Here is a 26,813-nt window from a genome sequence, read left to right as displayed (position 1 = left end):
ACAGCGCCACTTCTGGTTTTCTGGTGGTTTATTGGAGATAGGAGTCTCACGGTCTCTCCTGCCCGGGCTGGCTTTGAAACGCGATCCTCAGATCTCAGCCTCCTGAGTAGCTAGGATTACAGGCGTGAGCCACCAGCGCCCGGCTTCTCTGCAGTTTTTAATACTGGTGTCCCATAGTTAAGTGTGGCTTCTTAATCTTTGACATCCTGCCTGTACTTGTCCTTCTATAATGGCAGCTGCCACTTTCTCCTCATTCCTTAAAGGGCCAAGAAAAGACCTGTGCAACCTCTGAGTGGAAGATGTGTATTTGACCCAGCATCCCCCTAGGCAAAAATCCTTCCTTTCCCAGGATCCCATGTTACCTCAGACATGTTTGAATGCCTGAACTGCTATGTGCTTACCCAGTATGCTACGTTGCTCTAGATACAATTTTGCGTGATTTAGTGATGGATGAAAATAGTGAGAGAGCAATCAAGTCCACAAAGGATGGCAGGGGACAGTGAAGTAGAAGAACCTCAAATCCAGTTTTGCTATTCATGGAGTCCACCATTTTGTTTCCTAGACCTCTCTCATCTGTAAAATAGGGCATCTTCCCAAGGTTACTGTGTGGATGGCTATGTATTTTTTTTTTGCCAGTAGAGATGAAGGACTGCATGGTGTCAACAGTTTTCAGAAAATGGTTAAATGTGATTAAAAACAAAAAGGGAGACTGAGGGGCTGGGAAGTTGACTCAGTGGTAGAGGGCTTGCCTTGCAAGCCTGAGGCCCTGGGTTCGATTCCTCAGCACCACATAAGCAAAAAGAAAAAAGCCGAAAGTGGCACTGTGGCTCAAGTGGTAGAGTGCTAGCCTTGAGCTGAAGAGCTGAGGGACAGCACTCAGGCCCAGAGTTCAGGCCCCACGACTGGACCCCCCCCCCCAAAAAAAAAGGGAGACTGAAGGGGGGACAAAATGATTTGGCTGTGGTAGCTCTAGGAGTCTGGGAGATTCTTGGATCAGGAGCCAGGATTACAACAGACCAATATTGTTCAGCTAGGGGCCAAGGTAAGAATTGAGGTGGCTTAAAATTATAGGTCATGTCTGTCTTTTTCAGTGTTCAGGTCCAGCCCCCCTCCCTCCCCACCCCTGGGGGTAGGGTTTGAACTCAAGGCCTGAGTGCTGTCCCTGTTTTTTGCTAGGATTCTACCACTTAACCTTGCTCCACTTCCAGCCCTTTTAGGAGATACTTAATTGGAGATGAGTCTTGTGGACTTTCTTGGCCAGGCTGGCTTTGAACTGTGATCCTCAGATTTTAGCCTCCTGAGTTGGCCCAAGTTGGTAGTTGTACTTTCTGAACTGCCAGCCCCACATCTCTCTTCAGGGCCCAACACATGCTTTGTTTCTGTATTTCCTTTGTCTGTTTCTTTCTCCCACCCTTAAACACTGTACCCTCAGGACAGAGGCCAGTATCAAACCAACACTGTCACACCCATGAACCACTTAAACCAGTAATAAGGGGCAAAAAGATAACCTTCCACACATGCCACCTTTTATTCATCTCTTTATTCTACCGGCCCTGAAAGTGAGCAGAGCAGGGCTGAGTGTTTACTTAAGGAGACCAAAACCCAGGTGTAGAGGAAACCAGACCAAATGGCACCTCTGTTTGGGATTTTGAAATAGGGCAAATACATCAATTATTTAAATACGACAAAATAAAAACATAACATTGAATTTTGTGTGAGAATGTTGTGACTAACAGCGCTCCGTCAACTTTAGGTTTTTCTTACTCTATGAGCTTGATGAATTTATATGACCAAAGGCGACAAAAACCAGGTCCAAATGTTGCCACCTAGAGATACTTTATTACCATGACCCAGAAGAAAATGGCAAAGTATATAAACTCCCACAACTGCTTCCCCAAACACTGCTACTCCAACATTTGTTAGATATCACCAGCATTAGATGAACCACTGACTATAAATTTTATTCTGCTGCCTGAAAAGTTCAGGTCCTGATCAAGGTTCCAAATTCTGGCAAAGTTCTCTAAACTATTCAAATAAACAAAAAGCTACTTTTCCTCTAAGATTTCATTATTTAGTGAAAGAGGCCTTTCTAGAAATGTCAACCTAGATTTTAAATATTATTTAAGTCATTTATTGGCCAGGCACTGATGACTCACACTTTATAATCCTAGCAGCTCACATCCAGAGACCTAAGGATCAAGGTTTGGAGCCAGCCTAGGCAGACAAATCCTCCAGACTTATCTCCAATTAACTAGCAAAAAGCTGCAAGCAGAGGCGTGGCTCAAATGGTACAGTGCCAGCTGAGAGCACAAGGCCCTGAGTTCAAGCCCCAGTACTGGCACATGAGCATGTACGTATACGCACACATAAACACACACACACACACACACACACACACACACACACAAATCATTTACTGAATATCTAACATCTGGACTGGTTAAAATGAAAAATCCAGTTTTTAACAGCAATAAATTAATTCTGTGGGTATACAAAGACAAGCAAGTTTCTTTATTTGGTCTAATTTATTCTAAAAAAAAAAAAGCTGGGAACTGACAAAACAGGACAGATATCTTCTAGTCTACAAATAAAACAAGACAATGCCTGAGTTCACTCTCTATATAGATCTCTAGGCTTATCATGTTGGCCTGGCTGTAATAATCTCTATTTGACTAAAAGTTAATAAAAATACATATGCTCATTTTAAAATAATGATTTTGCTTGCATAACTCACTCTTTACCCTATACTGATACATACCTTTAGATTTTCCTGCATTGATCACAGCTAAGCTTCCTCCTGCCCTTCCGCATCAAGAACCTGCTTTTTGGACAGCATCTCCAAATCCAGCATGCTTTGTCCACCCACACTAGAAACTTGAGGCTGTGGAAGGCTGTTGTCCATCTGAGGTGCAGTAGAAGGAAAATAAGCACTAAACCCAACACATCCCCAAGTTTGCCTTCTCTTCCTTCCTCCCTCAGGCCTCTTCCCTTCCCATACACCTGACCTTGTTGGGAAACCGTGACCTTGACTCAGGACCTCAGCAGCTGGCTGGCTCCTCCCCTGGCCCAAAGGAATAGTAAAGCCTAACCGGAAAATGGAATGGAATGCAGGTTTCAGGGCTGCCTCTTTCTCACTGCTTCAAGTGTAGTCTTTTAGTAAATGGAGATAGGACAATCTCCAAGATTTCAAAAAAGGAGAGAATGGGGGTTTCTAAACTCTGGTGAGACCAGAGTTCAGACGTTTCCTAATACCTACTCTCTCTTTTCTGTTCAGAATTAACAGAGCAAAACACAAGATTAGTGGTGTCCACTAGAGGAACAAAGGCCGATGAGGTGAAAGCAAGTTCTCAGGTTAAGACATTCTGCAATTATGAGATGACCAAAGTATTTCCCGAACTTTCCTTTGACTTGCAGAACTGGAGATGGCTTATCTCCTTGTAACTTCAAGTTTGCTTTACAGAGCTTTGAAAAGTAAAACCCATCATTTCATTGTCAGCTATAATAAAAAAAAAAAAAACATTCATCTGAATAGCAAAATAAGTAGGTGCTTTTAGGGGGGGAAAAAGCCCCTCTCCAACAGTTATGTTTTTTAAAAAATTAAATTCTCCAGTAGTAGTTGAAAGAAAAATCCACCCTGACTTCTAAAGAAGCTATTTATACAATTTGCTTTCCTACTTCTCTATTTCACTTCATCTGTGTTCCTTTATCAGCACCCTCAAGTATTTCTGAGCAGCTGCAAAGAGCAGGATACAGAGATGGCTCCTCTGGCAAGTAGCTGCCGTCTGACTCACACATCCACCTCACGAGGATGGCACAATGAGTGTGGGTAAAGCGGTCCCTGTGCCTAAGGAACAGAGATGACCAACTCTACAATTTAAAAAAAAATAAAGAGAAATAAAGAAACAACTATGAATCTTTGCCACCCCTCCTTCCTCCTGGTCAGCCATCAGGGAAGGGGTGGAGCAGCAAAGCCCCCAGGAGCACAGCTTGAGGGGTACCTCAAAGGCTCCCCAGAGGACCTCTCCAGAGTGCCCCTAAGGGATGTCTCTGGGTCGAAGTCTAGTTCACAGCCCAAGTTTACTAAGCAAGAGGATTTACAACTTGGCGGGAAAGCAGGGTGGTAATGGTTGACAGAATGTGGTTGGTCGGGCTAAGTGGTCCCACAGCTGTTCCAGTACATTTTCTATTCTCCACAGAGCGTGTGCAGCAGCTCAGGTCAACGTCCTGGTTTGGAAGAAAAAACTTGAAGAGACTCCAGGTGCTTCCGGAAAAGATTCTACTTCGGTGCCTCAGGAAACTCTCTCGTGAATTTCCCCACCTCTATTCTTGGTTCAGTAAAGCACCAAGCTGTGGTGATTGTTTTCATCTCCTCTCCCCTCCTCCTTCCCAGTTCTTCTAGATTTTTTTTTGTGTCTATAATCACATTGATTTCTTCACTCCACAGATTTCATTGGTTGGAGTGATGGGTTCGGTCAAATAGATTTAAAATACATTATCTGTTTACAGGTAATATACAGGATGACAGAGGTGGGAAGTACAAAACACACACACAGAGATTATGGTTCATACAAAATATGTTTAAGTACTAGACATTTGCAGTCTCAGAAAGAAGTTGTACAATTTTTGCTATTTCTTCAGCATCTCCCTACATTTTATTCTGTGGATCCTGGATTTGAGTTTGAGTTCCGGTGTATCCCAATGAGAACAGGGACACAACAAAAAATTCATTTTCTGTCCAAAGCATTGAGTGCTAAGCTTGAAAGTTCTAACATATTAACCAGGTTTATTTACAGTGAAGGTTTCTTCTGATGCTGTGGGTCAAGATGTGATTAAAGGCTTTGCCATATTCAAAGAGGTTTCCTTTATGGAATAAATTCTCTAGTGCCTACAAGGCATGGAGCAAATGTATCAGTCTTTCCACACATTTGGCAGTTTCACATCTGTGCCTTTAATAGGAAGTGCCTTATATCTATGCTTAGCCTTGCCTGCCAGGCTGGAGTAGAAACATTTACTCCAGGACCTGAAGAATTTGACTTCTCTTCTTTGCAAGGTTAAAGTGTGTATTTATAAACTCTTTAAAAAGTTCCACTAGGTCAACTAGCATACTAATGATTAACTTTAGACTTTTAACAGATGTCAGCCAGTTCTGAACTTCTGAATGAGTATCCTGAGCTAGGTAACATGTTGGCATTTTTGACTGTGACCCAGTGACTTTCTGCACTAGGCAATGAATGAGCTGCAGATAGTTTGTGACCAGCTGGAGCCTGCTTTCCTCAGAAAACATACTTTCTGCCAAGTGTTGATGGCTCATGCCTACAATGCAAGCTATTTGGGAGACTGAGATCTGAGGATTGTCATTCGAAGACAGCCAGGGCAGGAGTCTGAGACTCATCTCCAATTAACCAGTGAAAAAAGCAGGAAGTCGAGCTGTGGCTCAAATGGTAGAGCAATAGCCTTGATCAGAAAAGCTCAGGGAGAGCGCCCAGGCCCTGAGTTCAAGCCCCATGATGGGTGCACGCACACACGCACACGCATGCAGATGTGCACACACTCACTCACACACACACACACACACACACACACACACACACACACCCCTTCAAACTGCAGCCTCCAGGTTGTGTCTGCAGAATACCTAAAGCAATCCCAGTGACTAGCCAGGTCAGTAAGGTGTTCTGATCAAAGGAGAATCAAATACAATGGCAAGGGCCATATTTCAGTTCAACTAAAACCCAGCCCCCAAATGTTGGGTGAATTATGCATATACTTGTGACTTAAAAAAATCCAATATGGAACTGTCCCCAGTCCTTTTCAAGAACAGAGTCAGGGCTGGGAAGGTGGCTCGTGGTAGAGTGCTTGCCTTGCATGCCTGAGACCCTGGGTTCAATTCCTCAGCAAAAAGAAAAAAGCCGGAAGTGGCGCTGTGGCTCAAGTGGTAGAGCGCTAGCCTTGAGCTGAAGAGCTGAGGGACAGCGCCCAGGCCCAGAGTTCAGGCCCCATGACCGGACCCCCCCCCCAAAAAAAAAGGAACAGAGTCAGTGTTGGGGTGGGTTCCTGGAGCTGGCCACCCTGCTTTCAGTCATGTTTTTCTTTTAAACACACCAGCAATCTTATATTCAACCACCACTGTGGCTCACCAAGGGAAATCCTTAATGTATTTCACTAGAGAAGGTGATTATGTTCTCTTCCGCAATATCTCTTCTGTTTTGCAGAAGTTGAAACTGGCTGACTCACGATGAAGTTCCCCCAGGCACTGACTCACGATGAAGTTCCCCCAGGCACTGACTCACGATGAAGTTCCCCCAGGCAACAATGAAGAAACTACACAGAAGCTATAAAGTAGCTGTGGTTAGTCCAAGTATGAAAGCCAAAGAGAGGCTAAATATGATGGCTGTGTAGAATTGTGGTTTAGTCTGATGCCACATGGGCCCCCATGTTGTCCTGTGAACTTCTGCTGTTGGTGAGCAAAGGACTGAAGAATGGAGGGAAATCTCATACTGTACGTGGGGGTGGAGGGAGGTGTTTGTGCCAATAGTCTCCAGGTGTGTTTCTAGGTATCTGCAGGGCTGTGACATGACAACCACCTCAAAGCTATTAGGAACAGAGCCTTCTCTATCGCTGAGCCCTTGACACCTACCTGCAAGGCCTATGACACAGTTTCCTGTGTGAGTGATGGTCCCTGACATCTTGTAGGGGGCACCCTGCATCCTCCTGTAGAGAGGATGGGAAAGACTCAAGTTCCCTAAACTTACCTCAGTCTTAGAGTGCTATCTGGCCCTGTGCACTGTCACCTGACACAACCAGTCATGTCTCAATCTGCTGGGGAACTTGCTAAATAAAGCAATGAGGTTCCAGTTATTGATGGCCAATGCCTTTGTAAAGTTTCTGGTGCAGCATGGGAAAATGCTTCTTCCCTAGTTTTCATTTTTCTGAAAAGCATTAAAAAAAAAATCACATCTTCTGAAATAAGTTTTAAGCAACTCTGAAAAAAGTGCCCAATTCATCGCATTTTTTAGCAGCTAAATGAAGAGAATTCTGGTTAAGATCTTTGCCATGGAGATGCCAAAAAATGACCTTAGTCAGTGTTCATATTACTCTTATGATGTCAACATTTCTGACATCCTGTGGTATCAACTCACTGATTCATGTTTAGGAAAAGTCCATACAGGCAGCCAACCACATCTTTTGCATACAGTTAGGACAAAAATAACATGCTTCTGGGTTCCAAAGAGCCTCTAAAAGCTGGATCAGCCACTGTATTTCAGGTACTCAGGATTCACGGGGCTTTATCTTAAGTGCGGAAGTCTTGCTGGAAGTCGAGTCATAAGGAGTGCCTTGTGTTCAGCACTAAGTCCAGTGCTGGGCTGTTTCCTTGACAACCAAAATATTTTGGGGAGTGGGGGGAAGGGAAGGGGTAATGATAAAAACTTCCAATGAAGGATTAAGAGCCAGTGTACAATCAAGTGCTCACTTGTGGAGAAATGCATTCTGGACATGAGGAAGCGTGTTGAGTCACCGCTGCTGTGTGGGCAGAACTGAGGTCCAAGCAGATAGAACCAACTACATGCGGCAGTCCTTTGGAACTGTAGATTGGCGCCCATCTCTCTCTTCCCAGAAGAGACAGAAATCTTTGGTTTGATACTCATCGGCACAGTCCTAGATTTCTACAGCTTTGGCAGGCTACCGGCGATCAGATAATGTAACTAGCCTGAGCAGCATGGCCCAATGTAGTTTTTGTTTTGCTTGTCCCTCTCTTTTTGAAGAAGACACAGGGCATTTGCAGCAAATGGCTCCTTGACCTCAGTGTTCCATGGGCAGGGCCAATTCTGATCTGTCAATTGTATGTTGTGATTGCTGCCGGGGCCCTTCAAAAGTATCCTTGGTGCTGGAAAACTTGACGTTTTACTGTGTGTGCTTATCTTGTGTGGAAATAGCCCCATGGACACACTGGAGTATCTTTACAACCAGCTTTTCCTTGCCAGGGTGTGGCTGCTGCCTACACACGCAAAGTAGACACTTCTGATCTTCACTCAAAGGATCCTTCCGTGCGACTTTGAAACAACAACAACAACAACAACAATCTGTCTAAGCTGTTTTGTTTTTTTGTTTTCTCTTCCATGGGCACACACCTCTGACATAATTTTAGACATGAAAGGGGGAAAATGGCTTGATGACAGATTCTTGTCTTACACGCAACTTTTGAGGAACGCTCCGAATGCATCCAGGGAGGCAGGACTGTACTCGGAGGCACGCTCCCGTGCGTGGATCCTATGATGCAGGGTGAGGGTGGAGCTGCGGGTGAAGGCCTTACCACACTTGGTACATTTGTAGGGCTTTTCTCGGGTGTGAATTCGCCGATGCAAAATCAGGTAGGAGTTTCGGTTGAAGGCTTTGCCGCATTCACTGCACTCGTAGGGTTTCTCGCCCGTGTGGATGCGCTGGTGCTTCGTGAGGTCCGAGCTCTGGCTGAAGGCCTTCCCGCACTCATTGCACTCGTAGGGCTTTTCCCCCGAGTGGATGCGCTGGTGCAGGATGAGGTTGGAGCTGTGACTGAAGGCCTTGCCACACTCGTGACATTCATGGGGCTTCTCTCCTGTGTGGATGCGCTGATGCAGGACAAGGTTCGAGTTGAGACTGAAGGCTTTCCCGCACTCGCCACACTCGTAGGGCTTTTCTCCTGTGTGGATGATTTTGTGGCGGATAAGGCTGGAGCTTCGGGTGAAGCATTTCCCGCACTCATCACACCTGTGGGCCTTTGCCCCTGGCGGGACATCTTCGGGGGTCTGAAAGTTGGAACTCAGGCTGAAACTTCTTCCCAGCGCTTTGCCCTTCTCCCGGGGGCCCCTTTCTCCCATGCTGGCCTTCTTCTCCTTGGCTGTAGCCAGCCCGCTTTCTCTCTTCTCTTTGCCCGTTTTGTCCTCGGGGTTTCTCTGCTGCCTTTCGACAACTCTGCCCTGATGTTCACGTTTCTCTCCGAACTCTTTCTGGGGTCTTCCTACGGTGTCCCCCTGTACCATGGAGTTTTCTGTGACTTCACTCTTGTATGTTGACTCCTCATTGTCAGTCCTGTTTTCACAGCCTGAGAACAATAAACAGTAAAACAACAAAAATCTTTGCCTAGGAGGCTGACATCCTGCTAGGCAGGAAACGCTGAGAGACTCCTATCTCCAATGAACCACCAGAAAACTGGAAGTGGAGCTGTGGCTCAGAGTGGCAGAGCACACCCATGGTTCACACCTGTAATCCTAGCTACTATCAGGAGGCCGATATCTAAGGATTGTAGGTCAAAGCCAGCCCAGGCAGGAAAGGCCGTGAGACTCTTCTAATAAACCACTCAGAAAACCAGAAGTGGTGCTGTGGCTAAAGTGATAGAGTGCTAGCCTTGAGCTGAAGAGCTGAGGGACAGCACCCAGGCCAAGTTTAAGCCCCATGACTACCACCACCACCAACAAAAAAGTGGCAGAGCACTAGCTTTGAGCAAAAAAGCTCAAGAACCCAGGTTCTGAGTTCAAGCCCTATGACCTACAAAAAAATAAAAAACAAAAACAAAAACAAAAAGACTGCCCTTTGTGTACGTACATTAACCGAGTGACTTTATTTTCCAAGAAGCTTCTATATGACTGCAAAATGACTTCATAGTACTCATCAAAGACAAAAAAAACCCAAGGGAAAAAATTGGGCCAATGATGAGTGGATCTGGGATGGAGTTAGAAAATGGGAAGGCTGGTCAACAGAGTAGCAGGAAGGAGAAATAACAGCAGAAGGTATGTGGGAAGGATGTGAATTATCAGGCATGGTAGGGAAAGAGCAGAGAATCAGTTAAGAAGGGACTGCCAGGTGCTAGGGGCTCATACCTATCATAGCTACTCAGAAGGCTGAGATTTGAGGATCATGGTTTAAAGCCAACCCAGGCAGGAAAGCCCATGACACTTTTTCTTTTTTGGTTAGTTGTGGGGCTTGAACTCTAGGCCTAGATGCTGTCCCTCAGTTTTTTAGCTCAAGGCAAGCACTATACCATTTGAGCCACAGTGCCACTTCCAGCCTTTTCTGTTTATGTGGTGCTGAGGAATCGAACCCAGGGCCTTATGCATGCAAGGCAAGTGGTAACTGAGCTACCTTCCCAGCCCAACACTCTTTAATGGTCAAAAAAGCTGAAATCGGAGCTGTGGCAAAAAATCTCAGGTACAGCACCCAGGCCTAGGACTGGCACCAAAAAAACAAAACAAAACAAAACAGAATGAAGGGACATGTAGTATCACAAACCTATTATATGGTCAATAGATAACTAACATATATTCAAAGAGTCTTATTTCATATACACTAAATGGTTGTTAAGTTTAAAAAAAGTAAACAGGTCAGTACCAGTGGCTCATGCCTGTAATCCTAGCTACTTAGGAGGCTGAGATCTGAGGATCACAGTTCAAAGCCAGCCCAGGCAGGAAAGTCCATGAGACTCTTATCTCCAATAAACCACCAGAAAATCATAAGTGGTGCTGTGGCTCAAGTGGTAGAGTGCTAGCCTTGAGCTGAAGAGCTGAGAACTGTCCCTCAGCTCTTCAGGCCCAGGCCCAGAGTTCAAGCCCCACGACCGACAAAAAACAAAAACAAAGTAAACAGGGCTGGACTGGAAGTGTGGCTTAAGTGGCACAATACAAGCCTGGTTCAAAGCCCAGTACAACTCTTCCTCCCGACTCCAAAAAAAAACAAAAGGCAGGTCGGAACAGCCGCAGAGACCTAGACTTGAGTGACAGACACAGGGTCAAAGAGCTGGTAATATAACTAAAGGCATTCATTAGGGATGTAACTAAAGCCTTCACTATGAGCGTGGAGAATAGCAGAGAGAAAAGGATGTGAAAACACTTTCAGAAGTGATCCATGGAGAGAAATGAAAACATGATTCCCGTCCCCCCTTCCCCCCCAGTCCTGGGGCTTGAACTCAGGGATTGGTGCTCAAGGATAGTGCTCTACCACTTGAGCCACAGCACCACTTCCAGCCTTTTCTGTTATGTGGTACTGAGGAATCGAACCCAGTGCATGCTAGGCAAGCACTCTACCACTAAGCCACATTCCCAGCCCAAAAATGTGATTTTCCAAACATACCACTGAGCCCTCATTTTAGGTGTTGACGGTGTACTGCTATGTATGATTTTCGGTGCTGACGGTGTACTGCTATGTATGATTTTCGGTGCTGACAGTATACTGCTATGTATGGTTTTCGGTGCTGACAGTATACTGCTATGCATGATGCACACCACCTGTGCTCTTATGGGAAGACCAAAACACTGTTTCATTTCTGTTCTACTTGTCTAGAAAAAACAAAAACAAAGCTACCTGGCCTTAAGAGAGCTCTGCAAGAGGTTGCACGTGATCCTGCCAGGCCCCTGAGTATCAGGATTGGAGTTGCCGAGGAATATTGAACCCCAACTTTCATGACGACATCACCAAAGGCTCAACAGTTGCAAGGAGGGGGGACCTGGTCTACTTCTCAATTCTAATTCACAGTCCTTCTCTATCGGGCCAGTTTTAAGAGTCTTCTTTCTCTCTTTTTATTCCCTTTTAAGTTATGAGAGTTAGTAATAGCTTATAAACACAGATGCATTCTTTGCCTTAACTTCCACCTAAATACTTAAAGAGCTAAATACTTAAAGAGATTACAGACACATTTATATCTAGGATTCCAAACAAAATCTGAGTTCCTTTAGTAATGTCATTTCTTCGCATCACCCTGTTATCTTCCCTCCCCCATCCTCCTGAGCAGAAGTACTGCTGTCACTGAACATGTGTAAGGATGTGGTGGTGATACTGTCTCCTAGGGGCTAAGACCTAGCAAAGGTTCAGGTGGTGGTATCAGCTGGGTAGGCCACTGAAGCCTCTTGAGCTTCTTCATTCTCACCTCTCAGGACCCAGAGCACTTCAGGAAAGATCACTATTAAGTGTGGAAACTGGGAACTGACCCGATGTGAAGCTCAAGTACAAGTCTATAGAATATCAGAGAGCTGTAGCAGCGCTCATCCAGGATGGAAGAAGAGAAGATGCCCCTGTGGAAAGATGCCTAACAGGTTCAGGGACAGCAGGATGGCATGTGATAGATAATCAGGTCACCTGGCCATCTTCAACAGGAAAGCAGCTCTCCTGACATGGGTACAGAGGTATCCAGGGGCAGGGAGCAGGGGCAAGACTCAAAGCATAAAGCTTATTTCTGATTTCAGAAAGAATCTGGGAGGCCTGGTACCATGATTCTGGAATTCCAGACAGAGGGAGTCAGTAGTCTTTAAACCCTCACCACTGTGTCCATCACACAACTAGCAGAGGCAAAGCACTCTCATCAGACAAGAACCCTGTGTTGTCTTACCCTGGGAAAACACCTTCCCACAGTTCTCCTGCCTGCTGTCCCTACTGAGAGTCCTCCGAGCCAGCTTCTGACAGCCCCATTCCTCCAGGATGAGGGACACAGCCATGTCCTCGATCTTCACCATTGCCTGAAAACACAGGAGATCCCCACACTCAGTTCTCCTCAAGCTTAGGGATGCCCCACTGCCCCAACTTGAAATCACGAACAAAGCTGATGCTGGGCTACAGGACACTGGGCAAGAAATTGTGACCAGAGCCTGGTGGCTGAGGGGGTTTGTGGTGGAAGGACACCATCCAAGGGGGTGGGTGGGGCTGGTGGAGGCTGCAGGGGGCACTCCAGGAAGGAGCCTGGGGACTTAGGAGGCAGAGGGGCCCATGGCTCACCTGGGAATCTGCTGTCAATAGTGCAGATGCCACCGCCTGGTCTCTGGGACTCCCTTGGGGGTGAGGGGCAGGAACATGGGTGGCAGGGAGAGCTGAGGGAGGAGAAAGGAGCTGTTAAGTCAATCAGCTCTGCCCTGAGCCTCCCTTACAGGAGGGCCCGGCCACTCCCATTCCATCATATGCCCGGCGTTACTGGATGTTTATCCAGAGAGAGCACCGGAGAGCAAGGAGAAGCAGGACTTAGTCTTCCCCAAGACTTCTACTCTTAAATGGGATTCATAGAATCCACAAAACAAAACAATCCTGAAAACCTCTTCGTCTGCCAGGCATTCGTAGCTGACAGCTATTAATTCTAGCCATGCAGGAGGCTGAGGTGTGAAAATTAAAATTTGAAGCCAGCCTGGATAGAGAAATCTGTGAAAATTTTATTTACAATTAACTAGAAAAAAGCCAGAAGTGGAGCTGTGGCTCAAATGGTAGAGCACCAGCCTTGAGCAAAGAATTTAAGGGAGAGCACCAAGGCTCTGAGTTCAAGTCCCAATACTGATACAAAACAAACAAACTACCTGGTCTAACTTCTTGCTTTCTGAGTTATAGTAAGTAGATTTTAGTTTAACATGGAAAAGAGAAACACTTTCTGCTCCCCACACAAGACATAAAAGCCAAAGACTCTAGCTCTTTAAAGAGGAGAAAAGCAAGGTCCCCAAATGGCAAATGATTTGTCTCCTGTCATCCAGTCTGTAATGGCAAGAGTCAGGTCTAGAAGCCAGGCTCCTATTCTCAGCTACAGAATGGGAACATTCAGCTTCAAGTCTAGACCACAGAACAGCACACATGCCCACACCATGAAAAATGGGGTATAGCTTAGAAAGACTGAGGAGGAGGAGGTGTCTGATCTCTTGCTAATTATGTCCTTTCATTTTCTTGCATATTTGGCCACAATAAGATTTGTAAGATATATAAATGGTTTAAATGGTGGTCTGTATAGATGTTTAAAGGTATGATGAAAGATTTCTGTAGTACATCACATGATCACAACAACAACGTGCCATGTACAGATAAAAACATACAAAAAATTAAACTCTGTAACTTAAGCCTCTTTCTCTCGCCTAGCCGAGTATTAGATGTGGAAATGCTATTGGTAGATAAATGATGGTAATGAGTACAAAAGTGTTAAGAGAAATGAATTTGAAACTGAATTATTAAGCCTTGTGACTACTTCCAACTGAGCAATAATAAGAATGATAAAGTCAACTGTACAGAAAGATCCAAGAACCTTCTGAGAGTTAGAAAACACAAAGATGAATAGGATAAAGAGGAATCTGAAGCTGGGTACTGTTGACGTACACCTGTAATCCTAGCTACTCAGGAGACTGAGATCTGGAAGATCTGTTCAAGGCCAGATTGAACAGAAAATACTAGCTGCTAGACTCTATGTCCAAAATAACCAGCAGAACGCAGGCCTGGAGATGAAGCTCACGTGGTAGAATCTCTCTCACAAGCATGAGACCCTGAGGTCAAGCCCCAGTACTCCCCCCTTCACCCCCAAAAGAGAGAGAAAATTGAGAATAAGTATGTATGTGTCTATTCACTCACAAACAATAACAACCACTCTCTCTGCACAAGGTCTCTACAACTGTTTCCCTGGCAACCTGATATATGAATACTTTCTCTAGTTTCCTCTCTAATGTGATGCTCTGTGATGTTTCACATACACCCTGGAAGGCTTTCCAGGAAGCTCCACCATCATCACAGACATACACTCTGATAAAGGACCAGGCTATGAGCAACTCTTCTTGCAACTCTTCTTGAACACTCTCATTTTTTTTTCCTTTGTGCTAACTTGAACTCAGGGCCTAGACACTATCCCTGAGATTTTTTTTTTTTTCCCTTAAGGATAGCACTCTACCAACTGAACCATAACCCCACGTTCAGCTTTTTGGTGGTTAACTGGAGATTAGAATTCTCATGGACTTTTCTGCCTGGGCTGGCTCTGAATCATGATCCTCAGATCTCAGCCTCCTGAGTTGTTAGGATTATAGGCATGAGCCACTGGTGTCTGGCACTCTTTCTCATTTTCTTTTAGTCCTTGTTTGTACTGACATTCTGTGCAGTTAGTCTGACTTTGAACTTGGAAAAAATACAAGTAAAATAGGTATTTATTCATATGACTCTGAGCTGTTATTTTCTTCAACCAATATTTTTAAAATTTTATTACCACTGTTGGAAAAATTTGAAAATAGCCTAGAAAAGAGTAATGTAATACAAAAAAATTTTTTTTATCTTTCTTGTTATACAAAATTCTTATAGTATTTAAATAAAGTGGATTCTTAAAAAGATTCACAAACCTGGGGCTGGGAAGGTGGCTCAGTGGTAGAGCGCTTGCCTTGCATGCATGAGGCCCTGGGTTCGATTCCCCAGCACCACATAAGCAAAAAGAAAAAAAAGCCGGAAGTGGTGCTGTGGCTCAAGTGGTAGAGCACTAGCCTTGAGCTAAAGAGCTGAGGGACAGCACCCAGGCCCAGAGTTCAGGCCCCATGACCGGACCCCCTCCAAAAAAAAAAAAAAAAAATTCACAAACCTTTTAAAAATGATTTAACACTTATTAAAGTGTTCTAATACCCAAGGATGGAAGTTGGATATGTTGTATACCTATAATCCCAGCACTCAAGAGGCTGAGGCAAGATGATTACAAATTCAGGATCAACCTAAGTTAAATAGTGAGACTTTGTCTTAAAATCAACAACAACAAAAAACAACAACAAACTCACCAGGCTGGAAATAATCTATCATTTATTCCCACCCTCTTCTATCAGGAGATTAAGAGCTACCTGGCCAGCTAACAGATGATGTGGAGGCCAATGAGCTCATCTTGTTGTACATAGAGCACTTACTGCCTTACTTATAGCATTCAGCTCTCAAGAGATGCTCTGGGAGTGCAGTTTTCCTAATATTTGGTAATGATAACAATTATGGAGAACAAGAACACGCAGTCCTCTTTCTCACAGGTACTCCCAACCTTGACTTTTTTCCCCACGAGTCCCTGCTTCTTACCTCGGGACTGCAAGAGGCGAGGTTTCCGAGATGAATGCTTGAAATGAGACTGGGTGGCCTCAGGGTGAAGGTCAAAACTTGAGGACTCCTGAACAGGATCCAGAGGCACCATCCCCCGGGCAAGCATCTCAGGCCCATGAACTTGACCTGGGACCTGAGGAAAATCAAAGGTTGATGGATAAATCACTGGTTTTATGTTTTTTTGTTTTTTAAATAGGGGGACAGGTGGAAGAGAGGTGAATTAAGAGTTTAAACTCAGGGCCTTTTGGCAAGCACTCTTGTTTTTTGAAACAGAGTTTTGCTATATAGTCTATGCTACCTTTAAACTCACTATCCTCTGGCCTCAGCTTCCTGAGTACTGGGCTTACAGGTGTGTGCTACCTCCCCATGCCTGGTAAATCATTTTTAAACTAAGAATTAAAATAGTAAAGAAAAGCAGGGAGAAGCCAGACACATTTTTGTGAAGGGTATAGGGGTTTAATGTGTGGGCTTGCAAACATCAAGCACAGGGTCTACCTCTGAGGATCCCCAAGTAACAGAATGCCCAGCACAAAGTGACCTAATAATAGCTCTATGTTAGTGACTTTCTCCTTGCTCCAAATCCCACACCCTTCTCACAGACAAGCTTTGAGCCATCCTACCTGCTGCCCAGACAGATCAAGCTCCAAATCTTCCAGGAGGGTCACAGCTTCCTCTCCGCTGTCGGGCCGGTACTCCTGCAGCCACACCTGGAGCTCCTTGGGCAGGATGGAAAGGAACTGCTCCAATACCAGCAGCTCCAGTATCTGCTCCTTGGTGTTTATTTCTGGTCGTAGCCACTGATGGCAAAGTTCCTTCAGTCGACTTAGCGCCTCTCTGGGGCCAAAAGTGTTCTGGTAACAGAAGCGTCGGAAACGCTGCCGGAACACCTCTGGGTCAGGAGGAGGTGCGTCCTGCAGGCCCTCCTGCCCCCATGCCTGCTCATCCTCATCATCCTCTTCCACCTTCACGATGACGATCCCATCTTTCTCCTGTGCAGCCTGGGGGGACAGACCCGAGGCCTCCCTCGACTCAGCGGTCATTGCTCAGGCTCAGGCAACCGGGACAAGTGATCCAAACAGGGCCCGGGCCGGCCTTTGTGTCCTCTGTTTCTGTACTATTCCTGCAGTGTGGAAAGAAATCATGAAGACCTTTATAAGGAGTAACTCATGCTGCTAATGCTTCAACCAAGTACTAGGAAGGCCTAGAGCCCATGGCTCAAACTTGTAATCCTAGCCACTCAGGAGGCTGAGATCTGAGGATCAGGATTTGAAGCCTGCCCAAGCAGAAAAGTCCATCACACTGTGTTTTTTTTGGGGGGGTCCTAGGTCTTGAACTCTGGGCATAGGCGTTGTCCCCGGGCTTTTCAGCTCAAGGCTAGTGTTCTACCACTTGAGCCACAGTGCCACATCCAGTTTTCTGGTGGTTTATTGGAGCTAAATCTCACAGCCAGGGCTGGCTTTGAAAGATGATCCTCTAGGGCTGGGAAGGTGGCTCAGTGGTAGAGCGCTTGCCTTGCATGCAAGAGGCCCTGGGTTCGATTCCTCAGCACCACATAAGCAAAAAGAAAAAAGCCGGAAGTGGCACTGTGGCTCAAGTGGTAGAGCGCTAGTCTTGAGCTGAAGAGCTGAGGGACAGCACCCAGGCCCAGAGTTCAGGCCCCACGATGGGACCAAAAAAAAAAAAAAAAAGATGAAAAGATGATCCTCAAATCTCGGCCTCCTGAGAAATAGGATTATAGGCATGAGCCACCAGGCCAGCTCCATTACACTCTTAACTCCAATTAACTACCAAAAAGCTGGCAGCAGAGTTGTGGTTCAAGTAGGTAGAACCACCAGCCTTGAGCAAAAACAGCTCAAGGACAGGGTCTAGGCCCTGAATTCAAGCCCCAGGACCAGCAACAAAAAACCAAAACAACACCAACAAAAAAACACAAAACACACACACAAAACCCCATAAAAACCAACAAAGCAAAACAAGCAAAAAACAAAAACAAAAACAAAACTTGCAACTAATTTCTATAGCTGTTAAAAAAAAATCCAAGGGCTGAGAAGGTGGCTCCGTGGTAGAGTGCTTGCCTTGCATGCATGAAGCCCTGGGTTCAATTCCTCAGTAGTACTACAGAAGCAGAAAAAACCCAAAGTGGCGCTGTGGCTCAAGTGGTAGAGTTAGCTGAAGAGCTGAGGGACAGCGCCCAGACCCAGAGTTCAGGCTCCACGACTGACAAAAAAAAGGAGCCTGAGATCTGAGGATCATGGTTGAAAGTCAGCCCAGGCAGGAAAGTCAGACTATTATTTCCAATCAACTACCAGAAAACTGGAAGTGGCTCAAAGTAACAAAGCACTTGCCTTGAGCCAAAAAGCTCAGGGACAGTGCCCAGGCCCTGAGTTTGAGTGCTACAATTGAACAACAACAATTACCATGGATAGATCATGAGTTACTCAGCCAAGCTGACAATGTGATACAAGCATCAGAAGCCATAGATTTCTGGAAGTATCTTTTTCATCTTTTCAGCCTCAAAACTCAGCATCAATTTGAAGTTTTAGAAACAGATCCTTCAACTGCTATACCAAAGTTACTTTAAACAAGAGCTGTATTCATGCTTTTGCTGTGCTGGGAGCCTGCAGAGGCCGTGAGTGTGCTCGCCACTCTACCACTGGTCAACACTTACAGTTCAGAGTTTTAAAGGAGCAAACCGCTTATACACGTAGCTCTCACTAATTGAACAGTTCAAATGGAAATCATGTACATTTAATAAAACATTATCTTTAAAGTAGCACAACTTCAAGTTCTTTTATTATGCAAAATATTGGTTAGAACAGAATACTTTGTACAGTTGCTCTAACAGGTATGGATGTTTGGTCTTCCCTTGTTCAGATTTGCATTCTGTGGCTTCAGTTCAGGCCTGATTTCTGCCTGTCTGAACACACACAACATACCGAGGCTGCTTAGTATTGCTAAAGTATGCTTCCAGTTGTTTCCTGCTCCTTAATTAGTGCCAGTGAGTCCCTGTTATTTACTAATTCCGAAGTCCAAGAGTTTCCACCTTCACAATACACTCTACTCTTCTTATTTACCGTCATCATTTTTCTTGGTGGTGGTGACCCTCCAGATTTCCACTATAATCTAGTCCTTAACTCCTTTTCTGTGAGCAGTCTTCAACCATATCAACTGTAGCCAGCAAATTTGTATTCGATTTTCCAGCTGCATAAATCTCTCTTGATTAAAGATACCTGCTCCACAACCCCGCCCCCCCCCCTTACTGTGATAATAAGCATGATAGGCAATGAGTAGATACTGGAGGTATTTTACTACGGTAGGTGCTGGTGGCTCACACCTGTAGTCATAATTAATTACTAAAGAGGCTGAAATCTGAGGGTCAGTTCCAAGCTAGCCAGGACAGAAAAGTTAATGAGACTCTTTATCTCCCACTAACCAGGAAAAAGCTGGAGAGATGTGGCTCAAGTGGCAGAGCCATCAGCCTTGAATGAAAAAGCCAAGTGAAGGCTGGGAAGGTGGCTCAGCAGTAGAGTGCATGCCTTGCAAGCATGAGACCCTGGGTTCGATTCCTCAGCACCACATAAACAGAAAAAGCTGGAAGTGGCGCTGTGGCTCCAGTGGTAGAGCGCTAGCCTTGAGCTGAAGAGCTGAGGGACAGCACCCAGACCCAGAGTTCAGGCACCATGACTGGCAAAAAAAAAAGAAAAGAAAAAGCCAAGTGACAGCACAAGGTCCTGAGTTCAAACCCCAGTATCAGCACAAAAACAAATAGATATCCTACTAGTACCTTAACTGTTTTCTGCCCAACACTTCACCTTTGGACTCCTCTTTTCTTTTTTTCTTTTCTTTTTTTTTTTTTTGGGGGGGGGGGGTCCGGTTGTGGGGCCTGAACTCTGGGCCTGGGCGCTGTCCCTCAGCTCTTCAGCTCAAGGCTAGCGCTCTACCACTGGAGCCACAGCGCCACTCCTGGCTTTTTTCTTTTTGCTTATGTGGTGCTAAGGAATCGAACCCAGGGCCTCAGGCATGCAAGGCAAGCACTCTACCGCTGAGCCACCTTCCCAGCCCCATGGACTCCTCTTTTCTTAAACACAGTCTTAAGCACCAGGGAGAATTCTTTGCTCACACTGTCTGAACCACAGCTCAATTTTTTTTTTTTTTTGGTGGTTAATTGCAGGTAAGAATATATTACAGACCTTCCTTCCCTTGGCTGACTTTGAACTGTGATCCTCATTTCCTCTTAGGTTGCATTTTGTCCTCTACCCCATTCCATGAACCCTCCTGCTGCCGCCCAGCCTCAGATACAGGGGTCTCATATCCTGAGATTTTCTCCCCAGCCCTTTCTGCCTTTTTAAGTCCTATTCATTCTTCTAAGCCAAGATGCCATTTGCCCATCAATGCTTGCTGCTCAAAAACTTGCAGGTTGGAGCTGGGAAGGTGGCTCAGTGGTAGAGCGCTTGCCTTGCATGTGTGAGGCCCTGGGTTTGATTCCTCAGCACCACATAAGCAAAAAGAAAAAAGCCGGAAGTGGTGCTGTGGCTCAAGTGGTAGAGTGCTAGCCTTGAGCTGAAGAGCTGAGGGACAGCGCCCAGGCCCAGAGTTCAGACCTCACAACTGGACCCAAAAAAAACAAAAACAACAACAAAAACTTGCAGGTTAAGAGCCAATTAACTAAGTGCTGAGTGTGAAGTGTATATGTGTATGCATTGTGCAATATGGAACACCTCAAGCTGGGCACCAGTGGCTCATGCATGTAATCCTAGCTACTCAGGAGGCTGATATGAGGATCCCGGTTTGATGCCAGCCTGGGCAGGAAAGTATGAGACAATTATCTCCAATTAATCACAGAAAAAGCCAGAAGTAGAGCTGTAGCTCCAGTGGTAGAATGTAGCCTTGAGCAAAAGGAGCTTAGGGACAGTGCCCAGGCCCAGAGTTCAAAAGAAAAAAAAAAAGCAACAAGGAACACTCACTTGGTCACACAATATTAGGCACAAGTTACAATTATCATCTCACTTTATTTATTTATGTATTTTTTTGGTACCAGTCCTGGGGCTTGAACTCAGGGCCTAGGTGCTGCCCCTGAGCATCTTTGGCTCAAGACTAGAGCTCTAGCACTTGAGCCACAGCTTCATGTCTGGATTTTGGGTAGTTTAATAGAGGTAAGTCACAGACTTTCTACTTAGGTTGGCTTTGAACCACGATCCTTAGATCTCAGCCTCCTGAGTAGCTAGGATTACAGGTGTAAGCCACTAGTACTCAGCCATCATCTCACTTTATGATAGAACAGGTTTACTAACATAGTATTCAAGGTCACAAAGCAAGTGTCTGGTAGGGCAAGAATTTGAAATTAACTGTGAACTCTCTATGCAACTTCTTTAAGCATTATGCATGTAAGGTGGAGAAGGGCTTCTGGGCATACATTTTTTGAAATGAAGGTCAATGTAGATGACTACAAAAAATAATCACTCATCTATCATCCACTGTTCTATGGGACACAACAAAGCAGGAGACCTGAATGTGGCCGTCTGTAGCAAAAACTAGGTGGGAGCTTCAAATAGCATAACAGAACAGAAGGGTGTGGCAGCTGGAGATCTCTACTTTTGTTGGGAGTAGCACAAGAAGGCACTGGGGAGGAAGACCAAAGGGACAGAGCATGGGCACTTTTTTGCTCCAACTGAGCCAGCTCATTTTCTCTCATGATCTTCTACTCTGGGGCACAACCCATAGCAGAAGGGCTGGGTTTTATCCTGACTGATCTGATCTCCACTACTAAACATCTCTGATTCTTCAGGTGTTTGCTGTGTGATCTTTTTTTTTCCCTTGCTTCTCAACCACACTATTATCTACATTATGTATCTTTCTACTTCTTCACTCTTTTGGTGATCAGTGGGTTTGAATTCAGGGCCTTGCATTTGCTAGGCTGGGACTAGATGCTCAGGTGATGATACATTTCTTTCTACTTTGTAGACAAACTTAGCAATATCTGACAAATATTACTTTAAAAAATTATTGGTTGCATTTACAATGTTATTTTGTTCATTCATTCTGCATTCACTTTCGCCCTCAAATTTATTCAACAGGCTACTTGGAAGTTTCTACCACTTACTATTGATGGCTTGGGGAAAATAACTTTTTGTATACATCATTTTCCTCACCTGGGCAATGGGTATCTACCCCATGAAGTTGTGGAATTACTTTAATATATACAAAGCATTTAAAAATGTCTCGCAGCCAGGCACTGGCGGCTAATGCCTGTCTTCCTATCTACTTAAGAAGTGGAGATCTGAGGCTGCAGTTCCAAACCAGCCTGAACAGAAGTTTGTGAGACATTTATCTTCAACTAACCACCCAAAAAAGCCAGTAATAAAACTATGGCTCAAGTGGCAGACCACTAGCCTTGAGCAAAAGAGCTCAGGGACAGTGCTCAGGCCCTGAGTTCAAGCCCAAGCACTGGCCAAAAAAAAAAAAAAAAGTGTGTCTGGTGTCTAGTAGCCTCTGGAGAATAATTGAACTTTTTTAAATAACTTAAGAAATATAACTAAAGCCAAGTGCCAGTGGCTCATGCCTGTAATCCTAGCTACTCAAGAGGCTGAGATCTGAGGATTGCAGTTAAAAGCTAGCCTAGGCAGGAAAGTCCAGGAGTCTCTTATCTCCAATTAACCACCAGAAAATTGGAAGTGGCTCTGTGGCTCAAGAGGTTGAGTGCTCTCCTTAAGCTGAAGAGCTCAGGGATAGCACCCAGGCCCAAAGTTCAAGTCCCACAACTGACAAAAAAAGAAAAGAAAAGAAAAAGAAAAAAAAAAAAAAGAAATATAACTGTACCTTCCAATGTTGAGGCTGCTTAACTGGAGAAATGCTGTGACAGTGAAAACAGCATGGCTGGAGTAACTGCATTCTAGTCTCCCACAAGTAGTCACTCTTAGTTATTTAATTTCTCTGGCATTCAGTGTCCTCATTAGTCAAAAGTGGGTGAGGAAGGGGTGGAGTAAAAACTACCTTGGGGATCCTTCTGGGATGAAAACCATTCTGACATACCAACTACTTTAGATAAGCAATCAAAGATAAAAATAAACTACTTTTGGACCAAAGGAAAATAAGCCTTGGAGTTGCAAGCTTAGTTTATTTCAAAGACTGTTTTCTCAAACAATGCATAGTTCTGAAGTTGAAATAAATAAACTGTCCCAACACTCCCACTTTTTAACAGAGATATTTTCTCCTTTTCTTTTGTGCAAGTCCTGGGGCTTGAACTCAGGGCTTACGTGCTATCCTGAGCTTTTTCATTCAATTCTAGTGTTCTACCACTTGAGCCACAGTTCCACTTCTAGCATTTTGGTGTTTAATTAGAGATAAAGAGTCTTACAGATGGGCTGGGAAGGTGGCTCAGTGGTAGAGCGCTTGCCTTGCATGCCTGAGGCCCTGGGTTCAATTCCTCAGCACCACATAAGCAAAAAGAAAAAAGCCAGAAGTGGCGCTGTGGCTCACGTGGTAGAGTGCTAGCCTTGAGCTGAAGAGCTGAGGGACAGCGCCCAGGCCCAGAGTTCAGGCCCCACAACCAGACCCAAAAAAAAGTCTTACAGACTTTCCAGTCTGGGCTGGTTTTGAACCACTAATCTCAGATCTGAGCCTCCAGAGTAGCTAGGATTATAGGCATGAGCCACTGATACCCAGCCTCAGGGATATGTTTCAAAATATTTAAAAAAAAAAAAAAAAGCCGGGCACCGGTGGCTCACACCTGTAATACTAGCTACTCAGGAGGCTGAGATCTGAGGATTGCAGTTCAAAGCCAGCTGGGGCAAGAAATTCCTTGAGACTCTTATCTCCAATAAACCACTAGAAAACTGGAAGTGGTGCTGTGGCTCAAGCAGTAAAGCACTGGCCTTGAGCTGAAGAGTGCAGGGACAGCACCCAAGCCCAGAGTTCAAGCCCCATGACCGACCCCAAAAAAAAAAGCTACCCTTGAAAGACAGCCAAACCAGGCGCCAGTGGCTCACGCCTGCAATCCTGAGATCTGAGAATCATGATTCAAACCAGCCTGGGCAGGAAAAGTGAAACTGCAGTGCAGGAAAGTTGGGGCAAAAAATTTGAGACTCTACTAAAAATAATTAAAGCAGAAGAGTTGGGTGCTGGTAGGCTCACACCTAGCTAGCTACTCAGAGGCTGAGATCTGAGGGACCAAGTTGGAAGCCAGCCTCCACAAACAAATCCAGGAAACTTAACTTCAATTAACCAGCAAACAGTTGGAGATGGTAGTGCACCAGCTTTGAGTCAATAGCTATGGAGGAGAAGGAGAGGCCCAGAGTTAAGAGTACTGGCTCACAAAAACAAACACCCTACAGCAAAAAGTACTGGAGATGTGACTCAAGTGGTGGAGTCCATCTAGCAAAGGGAAGGAAGGCTCTGAGTTCTACCCTTAGAAACACACACACACACACACACACACCTAGTTACCCAGACACACACACACACACACACACACACACACACACACACACACACACACACACACACACACACACACACACACACACACACACACACACACACACACACACACACACACCTAGTTACCCAGAGAATACTGACATTACCACAGAATGGAAAGATTCAGCATATTAGACTCCTTGTAATTAGATGCAATATAAAACACACTAAAAGTTTTAGCCTTAACCCTAGCTACTCAGAAGGCTGAGATCTGAAGATGAAGGTTCAGTGACAGCCCAGACAGGAAAGCCCATGAGACTCTTATCTCCAATTAAGCACCAAAAAGCCAGAAGTGGAACTCAAGTGGTAGAGTGCTTGAACAAAAGGCTCAGGCCTGAGTACCCAGGCCCTGATTTCAAGCCTCTGGACTGGCACACACACAAACAAAGGTAACTTTAGCTACTTAGCTCTCCTAAAGAGGGAGGCTTCCCAGTTTCTATTTTAAGATGGGTGAAAACTGCCTGAAATAATAAACAAGAATCCTGCCTTGTAATTCATATCGGAGAAACATCCCACAGCAAATCTTCATTATGGTTCACTATGTAATAAATTATAAAGCTATCTCTCTACATTTGGGCATGTATACAGTTAATAGGGCTTTCATGATGTGGTTAAAATGAATTCTCCACAATTCAATAAGTATTTATTGAACACCACCAATGCGCCTAACACTAGCGGGTACAATAAATGCTTTCTTTGGTCCTGGGCCATGGAACAGCCACTCTCTGTAATGACAAGTGTCTTTTTGTGTACTGAAAGCATAGCAGGAAAGGGCAGGGAGGGAAGGGGGAGTGTTAGGCCAAACTGTAGATTTGTTTTCTTCCTCCCAATTGCATTGACCATATCCAAGCATTTCAAAATTGGGAGAGATTTTTTTTAAATAGCTGATATACGTATGTATATATATAAAATATGTATATTATGTATATTATGAAACTGACAGTTGGTAAATATGTCTTATTCAAGGTCACTAAGTCTCCTATTGGTCCAGTGCAAGTTTCACGGTCCAGTGCAAGTTTCACAAATTCCCTTTACTCCTCACTCCACTCCAAGCATAGTGGACAGAAAAATCCATGTACTTGCCCAGACAGCTCATTTAAAAGAGATTAAAAAAGAGAGAAAAAATGGCTTTCAAAACCTTTCACGAAACTAAAAGAAAAGTGGGTGTCTATAATCCCTATAGTGGATCTCAATCCACCCATGACCTAGCTTCAAAATTATTTTCAATCACCGCTTAGTGGGGAATGGAGGGAAAATGTATGCATCCCAAAATCAAGACGCATTTTCCATCTCAAGTTCCTCAAGGATCCAGAAAAAAAAAAAGTAAGCCCATTTACAAATAAAACAAAACACGAGAAAGAAAAACAAACACAAAACCCCCAAACCTCACCGGGATCAAAAGCAAATGGCGACAACGGGACAGCAAAAGATAAAAATAGATAAAAAATAAAAATCGAGACAGGGGTCAGTCCGCAGGCGACCCCGTTCTCACAAACGTCAAACGACGACGATGACATCACGGGCCTGCCTGGGGCCCGATGACGACATCGCGGGCTTTGGGTCTGGAAGGGGCCCGCACCCCGATTTCTCCACGGGGCTCGGAGCACCCCGGGCCCCCTCGCTCCTCCCCGCCGGATCCGGGGCGTCTTCCTGGGCGACCTCGCTCCTCGCGGCGGGCCGGGCCGGCAGGGGAGCCGGGGGTCCCTTTGCACTCGGCCGGGGTCGCCCGCAGAGGTCCCCCGGGCCGCAGCTGCGGGGCCCGCCCTCACGCACACAACCCTGCGGCCCGCCCGCCCTCCCCAGAGGCCGGCCCAAATCTCACCGTGTGCCCCGAGAGCGGCCAGAGGGCGCCGGGCGAGAATGGGGAGCTGAGTGCGGGGGCTCAGGCCGGGCACCGGGCACCACACACGGACCTAGGCCCTCCGGACGCCTCGATACAGACACAATGAGTCACAAAGGCCGGAAGTACGTCAGCTCTCCGTCTTCCGGGACCCGCGCTGTGCTTCCGGGTTCTCTCTAGGAACGCAGGAGGACTTTGCATCTCGGTTCCTGAACCCCCTTCTGTCAAGTTTTCAGCGTCATGATCTGTGTAAGGCTTGTATGTTCCCAGTTAATGAGGGGACAGACAGGAGTGTGTGTGTGTGTGTGTGTGTGTGTGTGTGTGTATTCAGGCTTTTTTCCTGATGCAAACGTATTCATAGGACAATTAGATTTCTCTTCCCTCCTAGTTTTGGGCAGTCTTTGTCATAATTACAGTTATTATCAAGCAATAATAATCTTTAGTAATTGTATGTCTATGGCCAAGGAGCTGTAGCCAGGGTGTAGACAGAGGAAGATCACAGTGAAGTCAGGGTGTCTGGTTTCACAAAGCTGACCTAGTGAGCTATGCCAACTGAGTGGGTGGTATTTCCAATACCTGGCCCTTGAACAAAGGACATTCTTTCACAAACAGGCTTGTTTATAAGATTTTGAGCCTTGCTCATCTGGAATATTGCTATTATGGAAGATCAAGAGGAGTTTTCAGAATA

The 26,813-nt window shown here is 45.3% G+C and overlaps 1 protein-coding gene across 2 annotated transcripts; it reads right to left on the bottom strand.

Annotated features, from left to right (window-relative positions):
• Nucleotides 1-8,093: 8,093 nt before the first annotated feature.
• Nucleotides 8,094-26,224, bottom strand: LOC138834836 (zinc finger protein with KRAB and SCAN domains 1). 2 transcript variants are annotated; one of them, XM_070033599.1, is made up of 6 exons: nucleotides 26,108-26,224; nucleotides 16,431-16,930; nucleotides 15,790-15,943; nucleotides 12,736-12,827; nucleotides 12,353-12,479; nucleotides 8,094-9,079 (listed from the first exon to the last, which is right to left on the bottom strand). In XM_070033599.1, the coding sequence occupies exons 2-6, from the start codon at nucleotides 16,848-16,850 to the stop codon at nucleotides 8,187-8,189; spliced, it is 1,686 nt and encodes a 561-aa protein (XP_069889700.1). In that variant the 5' UTR covers nucleotides 16,851-16,930; nucleotides 26,108-26,224; the 3' UTR covers nucleotides 8,094-8,186. The 2 variants fall into 2 exon arrangements, with proteins under 2 accessions (XP_069889700.1, XP_069889701.1); XM_070033600.1 differs by lacking the exons at nucleotides 12,353-12,479; nucleotides 12,736-12,827.
• Nucleotides 26,225-26,813: the final 589 nt, after the last annotated feature.

Source organism: Dipodomys merriami, unplaced genomic scaffold (genome assembly GCF_024711535.1).
Source record: "Dipodomys merriami isolate MVZ:Mamm:240054 unplaced genomic scaffold, mDipMer1.0.p SCAF_22, whole genome shotgun sequence".
NCBI classification, from domain to species: domain Eukaryota; kingdom Metazoa; phylum Chordata; class Mammalia; order Rodentia; family Heteromyidae; genus Dipodomys; species Dipodomys merriami.
The sequence above is the reverse complement of the archived record's forward strand: the minus strand, read 5'-3'. Positions and strand labels throughout refer to the sequence as shown.

Excerpts from the sequence above, each read along its gene's own strand:
- LOC138834836 (XM_070033599.1), bottom strand. The coding sequence starts at position 16,850 with ATGACCGCTGAGTCGAGGGAGGCCTCGGGTCTGTCCCCCCAGGCTGCA. Across the intron at positions 15,944-16,430 it reads TTGATCTGTCTGGGCAGCAG|GTCCCAGGTCAAGTTCATGG; the intron begins GTAGGATGGCTC and ends GATTTTCCTCAG. Across the intron at positions 9,080-12,352 it reads TGGGAAGGTGTTTTCCCAGG|GCTGTGAAAACAGGACTGAC; the intron begins GTAAGACAACAC and ends TATTGTTCTCAG.